Source organism: Coenobita brevimanus, chromosome 103, assembly GCF_032717465.1.
Source record: "Coenobita brevimanus isolate Jiangsu-jjx chromosome 103, ASM3271746v2, whole genome shotgun sequence".
In the NCBI taxonomy this organism is placed as follows: Eukaryota; Metazoa; Arthropoda; class Malacostraca; order Decapoda; family Coenobitidae; genus Coenobita; species Coenobita brevimanus.
Window position 1 is genome coordinate 6,407,113 of NC_137056.1, and position 12,117 is coordinate 6,419,229.

The window sequence follows — 12,117 nt, forward strand, 5'->3', positions numbered from 1 at the left end:
CCCTTCACCACCTCACCCTCTCCCCTCCCACTCTCCACCACTCTCACCCTCCCAACTCCCCCCCCCCCCACGCGGGCTGTCTCTGAGCGGTGTGTGGTGGGAGAGACAGTCGAAGGGTGAGGGTGAGAGAGGGAGGCGATCATGGCGGGCAAGAGCATCGTCGTCTTCAGTTACTCCATAAGGTTGTTGAGATTGATTTTGAAATACATTTTATAAGGTACATTTCTTCGTGCCTTTGGTGATCCATGCTTCGAGTTGCTTGTACTGTATGTGTATGATAGTTATCAGAGTCGAACCCGGTGCTAGCTTATTGTTTTTGTTTTCAGTTCGTGACTGTTTATTTTGATGAGTGGAAGCGGACACACCCTGTATTGATGTTTAGCCATAGATATTTTCACTAGGTTCAGGGTTTCGGAACGTACTGGTACCTTCGACTCAGTGAATAATAAATGCGTATGATTTTTTCGGAATTTTGGAAACGTTAGGTGAGCCATATGGACGAATCGATTATTTTGACTTCGTGGCTCAGCATTGCACGTTATGTTTGTTTTGAGCAGCAGTTTAGTAGAAAGTTTACCGAGGACGCCGTCTTTGTTTTTAGTAAGGAGGAAATAATGTAACCTTGGCTTTACATTAGTGTGATAGGTTCCAAGGTTTACAGGGAGCTAAGTGGGGGATAGTGTGGGTGTTTTGGGTCTGTGGGTACAAGGCTTTCCGTTGGTGTAGGAATTCTTGTTGATATTTTGGGTTCGTATTTATGTATATCCATGGAAATTGGTATGGTACTTATCGTGTGCGTGTTTGTGATAGTTTTTGTATGGATGGGCTTTATGAGAGATGGTATATAACCTGTAGGAGCTTATTCACAATGTAAACCCATGAATATTTAGCTTATAATCGCACGCAGGAAGATTTGTGTCCATCCTAGGCGTCTTTGTAATTGTAGATATAGGCATTATGAGGGAGGACATTTATAGAAGCTGACTGACTGACTCCATACGGTACGGTACACCTTTGAGGACGGGGGAAGTCTGTTTTTTCCAGGATACCGGCAGACCATTGCTCAGGTGTGACATTGGTTCAGATCCACACAAATCTTTAACTGATGCATGTAAACTTTAGCGCATGTTTATTAAAGGGAAACTGGAATAAGTACTACAGTTTCGGACTCTACGTTTCATCACCGTACAGTGATTTTGGGATTTTTAAGATGCATATAACTTTAGTATATTAGATTTATAAAGCTGCATAATGAACTTCAGTCCGTGTTAATGGTAAGTTAATATGGAATATTAGTGATTTGCTCTGCTTTGCTTTACCTTGATGCACACTACTTTTGAAGGTTAGCCTGATATAGAATTCCTAGCCCTATGATTTCAGTTTAATAGAGATTCGGATTGATGTAGGCTATATGAACTTCAACTTATGATCTAAATTTAGCTTAGCTTTGATACCGGCTTCCTTTAATTTCGAGGGTTGATGTATGATTGTACGACATACGAGATCATTATAGCAGAATTAAATAAAACGAATCATACGAGATCATTATAGCGGAATTAAATAAAACGAATCCGGCTAGTATTGATGGAAGATGAGAATACGTGGAGTTGCCGGCTGGACCTTTCGCAAGTCTTCAATGACACTACTGCAGCTGAATAGGGAAATAAAAAAGTGACAGTCGTAGTTGAGGCGGTTGCTGTTGGATGGAGCCGGTACAGATTAGGGCAGGGATAGAATGAATTAGGGCGACTGTTGCAACACATTCGTTCCCAGAATGCACCATATTTTTTTATACAACCACCGGATGATTTTATGCAACTTAGGGGTAGTTGGGGTTCGGAGTGATTGTTTTTCCCCTCGTCACTCCCAAACCTTATATATATATATATATATATATATATATATATATATATATATATATACAGTATGTAATGTATATATGTGTATATATATATGTACCGGGTGTATGTATATATATATATATATATATATATATATATATATATATATATATATATGTGTGTGTGTGTGTGTGTGTGTGTGTGTGTGTGTGTATGTATATGTATATATATGTGTATATGTATATGTATATATATGTGTATATGTATATGTATATATATGTGTATATGTATATGTATATATATGTGTATATGTATATGTATATATATGTGTATATGTATATATATGTGTATATGTATATATATGTGTATGTATATGTATATATGTGTATATGTATATGTATATATGTATGTATGTTTGTGTATATATATGTGTATGTATGTGTATATATATGTATGTGTATTTGTATATGTATAAATATATATGTATATATATGTGTACATATATATGTATATAATGTATATATATATATATATATATATATATATATATATATATATATGTTTATATATATACATGTATATGTACCGGTATATATGTGTATATATATACATGTATATGTATATATATGTGTATATATATACATGTATATGTATATATATGTGTATATGTATGTATGTATGTATATATATATATATATATATATATATAATTATACCACCAGACGATTTTATTCAGCTTAAGGACCTGTTAGTGGTGCTGGTGAAGGCTTTATCAACCCCGTTCATTTCGAAAACTTTCCTCTTAAAGTAAAATCGTCTGTATAGTAAGAATGATGCCTAAAAGTGGTTCACTGGCTTAAGGAGTTCACCGTACTCTTTCACAGCGATATTTGAGCTGCTTGCGTTGTTTTGTTCTTCAGGTGATAAAAACATGAAAGCCTACGCAGAAGGTGAAGCCTTATAAGTCAAGTTTACGGACTGCGCGATGGTCAATAAAGCACACTATTTTCGAAGCCTCAGTAGCCTAACCCCCCTAGATTACAGGCTACGGTCGATGTTACGCCCAGACGCCCATTTATACTGCTACGTGAACCGGGAAAGAAGGGGAAACTTACTTAGTCAAATAGTCTGTCCGGCCTTTGACTGAAACTTTGGACAACGCTGCAATTAAATCAAATACACTTCAGAATTTTCAGTGTGACAGTTGTAACACAGGATCTGGTGCGCACTTTGCGCTTGTTAACGCCACGCGAAATTATTGGATCATCCTGTTTATCATGTTTACGTGGAATAAAGGAAGCGTGAATAGAAATAGTGTTTGGCGGATGTGAGGACTTGAGAACAGTCACGTACGGTATGTTTTAACCTACTCATTAGTGACGTTTTTATATACGGGTTGTATCTATAGAGAAATATATATATATATATATATATATATATATATATATATATATATATATATATATAAAACATTCCCAAGCGATGTTTATTCTGCATCAGGCTTATATTGGAGGGGTTCCGAAATTTGAAGTCTCGATCAGTTAAAGCCTTTTAAAGTACAGTAATAATAATAATAATAATAATAATAATAATAATGAATAATAATCTCGGGTGAAGTGGTAAATCCATTCACTTCGACGACCTTTTCATTTTCATCAAGACCACCAGCCAGTTTCACTCAGATTAACCTAATGGAGATCTCTTTGTTGAGGGGCTAGGGAAGGCAGTATCTAACCATATCGTACAGTATTAATGCCTTTACGAACGATGCCCATCAAAATCAGTAGAAGGGCGAACCAGGCAAATGAGGAAAAGATGCAATAATTATTACGATATATTTGGTGGTGAAAGATGCATGCAGACTGTTGCACTGTGTAATGAATGATTTATTGGCTGAAAAACGTATCGGTGTATAATTAAAGATGTATGGAGACTAGCAGTATGTAAATAAGGATATGTATTGGTTGAAAGTTGTATGAGTGATTAATGCACTCTGTTACCGGGTAAGAATGAGCTAAAATTTGAACAGTTTCGTAATAAGTTTAATAATGAATGACAGATGTGAGCAGAACAAGGAGAGGATGATATAGTTGGGGTAGATTGGATGCGTAAAAAAAAAAAAAAAAAAAAAAAAAAGCGAAGGATGTGTAAGAGATGTATGACCAAAGGCTTCAGTCATGGTTAAAATACTGACGGATGTATGACAGATGTATACTGAATGGTGTAAACAAGATGCACCGTTGTTGTTGTTACCCCAGGTTTTGGTGGACGTGTACCTGGTTGACTGCAGGCTGAAGTTGCCCTTCTCATGCAGCCCACCATCCTCCTTTCGGCGGATAGGGAGTTGAGGGACGTTTGTATAACCAAGCAGTGGAGCCGCTTGCTTATATCAGTGCCACCACGTGAAGGCGTCCGTCTCCCGCACCAAGATGCACCGTAAAAAGAACACGTGATGAAATGGGTGAGTAAATGGGATGGTAACTGTGAATTGAGTTCGAATTCCGGCTGGTGTAAGGAGCGGCTAACCATCTTGAGAGCAGGTATTTCCCCTCAGCTCAATCATGCCATCGTTTCGTAGTGGCCAGAATACCCAAGTGAGGCCTGTTCATTAATGGAATTAGATCATTGTTAATATAGTAAAATTCACTGCTTCCAGTCAAGACGCTTCTTCACACACACACACACACACACACACACACACACACACACACACACACACACACACACACACACACACACACACACACACACACACACACACACACACACACACACAAAATGCCCCTTCTTAATACCATTTTCACAATCCCACCGCACCACAGTATAGACTTGGTTTAGGCTAGTATCCAAGTGGTGATGTGAGAAAAGTGTGTGGCGCCATATCAGAGCCCGGCTAAGAGAACCACCGAACGTGTAGAACGCAGAGTCGAGTATATAAAAAGCTAGGGAGGAGGCTTACCATGGCTATTATGTAACTAGCAATGTATATATTTAGTGGTGACGTAGAAGAGGGTTCAGCCGATAGGTATGAGAACATTTATTTTATTTTATATTTTTTTTTATAGCAAGCATCTTATATGACGTGGGGGGAGGGATGGGGGGTAGGGGAAGGGAGGGGGTGAAGATATAGGCTTGTTGCCGGGCGGGTACGAAAGGGGGGATGGGGGGAGAAGGGAGGGACCGCCGGAAGACCATCCCTCCACCCCTCCCCTCCCCTTCCCTTCTCTTCCCTTCATGCTCCCTCCCCTCCTTACTTTTTTTTTTTTTTTTTTTTTTTACTTGAACCTTCCTCCTCCCCCCCTCCCCTTCCTTCTGTCGATTTCTCTTCCCCTTCTCCATCCCTCTCTTCTCCCCCATACCATTTCTCCCTCCCCTTTCCTCCTCCTCCTCCTTTCCTCCTCCTCCTCCTTTCCTCCTCCTCCTCCTCTCCCCCTTCCCATCACCATCCACACTTCTTTCTCCGTCTCTCCTTTATTACCCCGTCTCTTCTGTTCTCTCGTTGCATTGCCGCCTCCTTTTTTCTTATTCTTTTCTCCTTATTTTTTCCTGTCTTTTCGTTTATACCCATATCTCTTCTTCTTTCTCCCTCATTCCTCAATCCCTTACCGGTTTTCTCCTCTTCTCCCCTCTAAAACTCTCTCTCCCCTCTCAAGCTGTCTCTCCCCCCTCCTTTTATGTTTTTCCTCCTGATTTTCACATTATCTGTCATGTAACCTGTCCTCTCCATTTCCGCTTCATTTTTTCATCACCTGTTCCCCTTCTTCCTTCCTCTATCCACCTATACTCCTCTCTTCTCTTTCCTCCACTCTACCCTCTTCATGTCCCTTGTCCCTCCCTTTTACCCTTCTTCGCTATTCATTTCCCCCTTCCAACTCTTCTGCTGTCTTATGCTTCTCCCTTCTACCTCCCATTCGTCATCTACACGTCCCCCTCTTCCCATTTTGCTTGTTTTTCGCTGTCTTAGTGTCCTCCTTTCGCTCCAGTCGTGTTTTTCATCTCCTCAGCACTTCCTTTCCCCCTAGCCCACCTTTCAATTTCCCATCCTTATTCCCCTCGCCACTTTTTAAATTCATGTCACTCTCGCCTATTCTTCTCCCTTTTCTTCCCCTTCTCCTCTATGCTTCTTCTTTCTCTTGCCTGTTAAGTGCCTCAACCTTCTTTCTTATTTGCTGCCCCTTCCCTCCTTTCTTCTCTTTTTTAACCCCACCCCCTTCTCTCTTGTACCCCCTCCCTCCCCATTCTCTCTCTAACTCCCACCGTATGTCGTTATTATTATACCATTTTTCTCATACCCCTCCCTCCCCCATCTCCTAACTCCCATTCCTCCAACCTTACATCCCTACCCCTCTTCGTCTACCCCTCCCCCTCCCTCACAACTTCCATCTCTGTCTGTCCCTGTCACCTTCTATCCCTACATTTCCTTCTCTCCATCCATCCCTATCTTTCCCTTTCTCCATGTATCCGTTCCTCCCCCTCTCTCCATCCATCCCTGCCTTTCCCTCTCCATCCATCTCCACCTTTCCCTCTCCATCCATCCCTACCCCTTCCTCTTTCCTCTCATCCCTACTTCTCCCTGTCTTCACAATCCCTACATCTTTCTTCATCCGTCCCAACCTTTCCCTCTCCCCATCCATCCCCACGTCTTCCTCCCTCCATCCATTCGTATCCATTCCTACGTTTCATCCATTCTTATCCTCCCGCTCTCCATCTATCCTCACCCCTCCCTCTCTGCATCCATTCTCCCCTCTCCCTTTTTGTCCCTACACCCATTCTCCCCTCTCCCTTTTTGTCCCTACACCCTCCCTTTCCCACCCCAGCCCGTATCCATTGCATCGCCCCATTGTAACCTTCCTCCCCCCCCCCCGCACCATGACGTCATCTTACTGAGGGGTTTAATTGTGTGTGTGTGTGAGAGAGAGAGAGAGAGAGAGAGAGAGAGAGAGAATACATCACGGTCAGTTTCAGAATTATTACTGGTTCATGCAAATTCGTAGTCATATCTTTCAAAGTCATCAAAAATCACGGTCATAATACTGTATATCAAGTCACAGTGCTTCGTTGATTAAACCTATTTCTAGATCAGCCACAGTTAATAAGGGTACCAGATGTTTTATTGTACTTATATCCAGAATCATCGTTTTGAAAATCATTATTAGAATTTATTGTTTGAGATTAGCCTCATTATTTCTCATGTTTCAAAATTAAAATTCATCACAAATCATGATCGGTTGTTTTAGGTGTTTTAGATGCTTTAAAATCGTGTGAAATCGTCAAATATTTCATCCCTCGTGACCCCCCGACACGAATGTTATGATGAGGGTGCGTGGTGAAAGAGACAGACAGAGCGACACACCGGATGTTGGTCGAGACAGGCTTGGTTGATAAAAGGGGCCTGATAACAACACACAACACCAGAGAGAGAGAGAGAGAGAGAGAGAGAGAGAGAGAGAGAGCCCTGATACCGGCATTAATCAAGGCGTGTGATAAGCTTGCATAACAAACAGGTTGGTGGGGGTAAGGTGAGTTCAGGAGCCAACTCTCTCTCTCTCTCTCTCTCTCTCTCTCTCTCTCTCTCTCTCTCTCTCTCTCTCTCACACACACACACACACACACACACACACACACACACACACACACACACACACACACACACACACACACACACACACACACACACACACACACACACTTTGGTAGCATCGTTCTTTGCGTGACATTCTGATTGGCATGTCAGGGTGTTATTGTATCTGATTTCCTGTCGTTGTTTTATTGTTGAACTGGAATCTTATTTTTTTTCTGATCTCCAAGGCCATATGCATTCTCTTCTAACCTCATTCTAAGCTGTTAATTTTTTACCTTATACTAATCCTTGTTTTCACTAGCTATATACCTTTTTTTTTTTTTTTTTTTTTTTTTTTTTTCCCACATTCTTGGCAGGGCTTATCTGAGTCGTGTCCCAGTTTGTTATGTTGGATAATCTCAACCTGCTTTTTCATTGTCCTGTCTTCTTTCCTATCCTCCACCTCTCCTCTTCCTCACTACTTGCATTCTTTCTTTCTCTCCCATCCCCTTGCCCTCCTTTCTCCCCTTCCCCTTCCCTTCCTCGTCAACCCCCATCTGCCTGCCTCTCCCATCATTCCCTCAGATCCCCAACCCATTTTTCTTCATTACCTCTTCTCTTCCCAGCGTCATTTAGCATAATCATCGTCGTCGTCGTCTGCTGTAATTTTCTCGCTTCCCCTTCATCTGACCCCTCCTCCCTCCCTCTCTCTTGTTTTTTCCCCTCATGTCCTTCCTTGTAGCGTGTTTCGTGTCTTCCTGCTCCACCTCTTTCATCATCCCTCTTCCTTCCGCAATCTCTTGTCTGTCTGGCTGTGATACTCTCTCTCTCTCTCTCTCTCTCTCTCTCTCTCTCTCCCTCCTCCTCCTCCTCCTCCTCCTACTACTACTACTACTACTACTACTACTACTACTACTGCTATCCATTTCTTTCCCATTCTCCCAGCTTACCGTACCTATCCCTTACCCTCCTACTGACTTTATCCTATCCCATCCCATCCTCCCTCCCTCTCCAACCTCCCAGTCCCTTCCCAGTCCTTCATCTCCTCTGTGTGACCTCCCTGCCCTATCCCCTTCTCCCTAGCCTCCCTGTCCACCCTCTCCCCCTCTCACTAGCCTCCCTATCAGCCCGCTTCCCCCCTCCGCCCCTATCTACCCCCCCATTCTCCTCATCCCATATGCACATTTGAGTCCCGTTGCTCTCTTCGCTTCCTTACCCAGCGTAGGGACAGGGTCATGGGTGAGAGAGAGAGAGAGAGAGAGAGAGAGAGAGAGAGAGAGAGAGAGAGAGAGAGAGAGAGAGAGATTTGGCTTCGAAATAATTAGTGTTCTGTTTGATGACTCCAGATTGTCAACACACACACACACACACACACACACACACACACACACACACACACACACACACACACACACGCACACACACACACACACAGTTCCGTGTGAAAGGTCCTACCAACCTCCTCCTCATCCTCCTCCTCCTCCAGACGCCGCGAGGAAAGGACGCCACGGCCAAGGACGTTTGCACCCTCAAGGATCGGGTGTCTGAGAGAGAGAGAGAGAGAGAGAGTTTAGCCTAATATGCTCAGGTTATCATGCTTTTTAAAAATTCTTCGGGCGGTGATTCTCTCTCTCTCTCTCTCTCTCTCTCTCTCTCTCTCTCTCTCTCTCTCGTAGCAACATCCGCTTATAGCATAAATGGAGGGTGGAATGTGATATCGTAAGCATCACAACGAGAGAGAGAGAGAGAGAGAGAGAGGAGCACATGGTAACAGCACACTTGCCTTCACACCTGTACCACCACCACATCACACCACACCTACATACCACACCACACCTACATACCACACCACAATTATTCCCACCACACTGTTCCTTTATGCCACCTTTCCGCCACAATTTTTCACCTTAACACCACACTTGCAGCACTATACCACACCTTCAAACACACCACACTTGCACCACTGTATTACTCATTCACACCATACTTCCACCACTAAACCACACACTTAAACCACACTTGGACCTCTCCCCTTCACCTGCATACCACACTCACCCACACACCACACCACATTCCTAGTCACATATCTTTCGTATAAACCATTTTTAATATTTTTTGCCTGTCGTATACGTTTTGTAAGTGATGATACATGACCTGTGCCACTACCAAATCAATCGTTACCACTACACTTCAGTCCTCTTCTCCCACTACAGTTTACTAATTCTTCCACTACTGCTACCACTTCTTCCTCTACAGCAGCATTAACACACACCATACCTTCTCCACAACCAACACTGACATACTTACGCTTGCATTCCTTTCCTTCTGCAACCAACATTTAATTGTTCTCTCTAGGTAGTCTCACCATTGTAAATCATAGTTTCAAGACAGCTTTTCTTCTCCCTTCTTCTCCCTTCCTACGGCTTTATGGTACTTTTCTTCCACCCTTTTCTTATGATCTCCCTTCCTCTTCTCCCTTTCCTCCCCTTCTCTTCTCCCCTTTCTTCCCCTCCTCTTCTCCCCTCTTCCCTTACCGTCGGCCTCACTTCTCATCCCCCTACTCCTTCCTACGGCCCATCCCTCTCCCCCTACCACTACATCGCCTACTTACCCAGCACCGGAAGGCCACCGCACAGTTCCGGGCCGTTTGCGGAAGGAAGAGTATGTAGGGTGTCAGTGGTCATGGGGTGCGTACACACACACACACACACACACACACACACACACACACACACACACACACACACACACACACACACACACACACACACACACACACACACACACACACACACACACACACACACACACACACACACACACACACACACACACACACACCACACACCACACACACACACACACACACACACACACACACACCGGTACCACAGTTTCTCGCGTCCAACTTAACTTCCGCTTACCTCAATGTAGGTGAATGGATGATTGTCGTGCGAACACCTTTGAGTGATTCTGGCGATTTTTAGCAAGGTATACAGTTCACATGTTTTGGACTGTAGTGGACTGCGAACACCTTAGATATTGCTGATGCTTATGGTGCATTGCGAACACCTAACGTTGCGCACGGCTGTTACTGGATGGGAATAGCCTACCTTGAGAATTAAAGGCATTTGTTATAGATTGGGTATGCCTACGAACCGATGATGTTGCCACCAAGCGGGTATACTACACACACACACACACACACACACACACACACACACACACACACACACACACACACACACAAGGATAGATTGCTTAATTACTAGCAAGGGTGAGTCCGGTTTCCATGGTAACCTGATATGTCGCCATAATTTTGCAGCGGATGAGACTCACGCAGTTAAGGGTAATTGAGAGAGAGAGAGAGAGAGAGAGAGAGAGAGGTTACCGTTACTGCTTTATCTCGTGTACACAAAGTTGAATAGTTACCATGGAGACGGTACTTATTATTTAACCCTTTGAGTACCGTAGCTAGTAGATTTTTTCCCAAGCTGAAGAAAATAAAGATAGGTTTTTAGCTTCACTGAGTAGAAAAAAAAAAAAAAACGCTGAGTAAAGTGAAATAGTAAGGAGAAAAACAGTGTAGGTCTGAAAAGAGTAGAAGTTTCTCTTAAAGCTGGAAAAAAAAAAAAATCTGCAGTTGTCCTTAATAACATCCAGTGCCACTCCTAGCCTCTCTCTCTCTCTCGCCGTCTCAAGGACCCCCCTCCCCTACACATGGTTGGTGGGTTGTCCAGTTAGCCTTGGTGATGTGTCGGCGACCTCGCTCCTTCCATGACGTCATTATTGCGTCATTGTTGTTATTCACTCGCTACTCGTAGCACTTGACTTAGCCCTGGTTGTTTGAAATTTGGTCTCGGGAATATTTACTTATTTTATTTATTTTTATAATGTTTAGTGATTTGGATGTTGAGATACTTTTCCGTGGTTAGTCAGATATTATTCGGCTTTTTTCTACAGCCTGTCGTCATAATTTCGCCTTTCATCCATTTTTCTTGTCATTTTCCTTACTTTTATTCATTCCTCATCAGCCACTTCATAATTTCACCACACTATTCTGTCGTCACCATCAACCTCGCCACGTTTCGTCCGCCATTAATTCGTGCTACGTCATCCTTTCGTCACATCCTCTCGTCATGTCATCTCTAGGCGTGAGTGTGGCCTTATCGTTATCACCAAGAATGTGTTATCAGTGTTATCTCAAGTAGCTGAGTGTGATAAGTGTTGCTTGGCCTCTCCAGTAATTGCGCTTTTAAATCATCCTTTAATTGGTTAGCTAAGGAATTACAGTACATTTCCTTTTATCTTTGTGTGGGTCATTGTCTTGTTTATCACTAATATTCAGCTTTGTGTATTCTGTCAGGATCTGTCTGAGTTTAATTTTGTATCAACACATTCCTTTTGTTGGTCACTGCTTTCCTGAACTCTGCCTCGATCCCCACCTCGAAATCCCGACTCCATTCATTTAGCAACACATTGGCTTGTCTGTCCAGCTTTCAGGTCTATTTCAGACCTCATATAAACAACTATTCAACTCTGAAACAATCCTCTGCATTGTGTCTTTTCGTTTGTCTATGACCACTAGTCTTCTAAGCGCATTGTAGTCAGGCATCACGAAGCGAGGGAATCTTGGTTATCTTGTTCGACTTTGGAAGCGATTAGTTCATAGACTTCCAGCCTTTCAGTCTTTTACCAGTATATCTATTGCTTGAC

General features: G+C 42.8%; 2 protein-coding genes across 5 annotated transcripts in view; both read left to right on the plus strand.

Moving 5' to 3' along the window:
• LOC145415715 (uncharacterized) overlaps window positions 1-12,117 on the plus strand; it is a 243,273-nt gene that overhangs the window by 161,473 nt on the left and 69,683 nt on the right. The gene's annotated exons all lie outside the window — the stretch shown is intronic.
• Gbs-70E (Glycogen binding subunit 70E) overlaps window positions 1-12,117 on the plus strand; it is a 37,831-nt gene that overhangs the window by 5,038 nt on the left and 20,676 nt on the right. Inside the window, exons 1-2 of one of the 4 annotated variants that reach the window (XM_080284930.1) lie at window positions 123-217; window positions 4,100-4,302. The exons of 1 other annotated variant lie outside the window; for it this stretch is intronic. In XM_080284930.1, coding sequence (XP_080141056.1) covers window positions 4,294-4,302 — 9 coding nt within the window. In that variant the 5' untranslated portion in view covers window positions 123-217; window positions 4,100-4,293. Of the gene's footprint in view, window positions 1-122; window positions 218-4,099; window positions 4,303-12,117 lie in introns of those variants that run through there. 2 more of the 4 variants (XM_080284929.1, XM_080284931.1) reach the window with 2 other exon arrangements.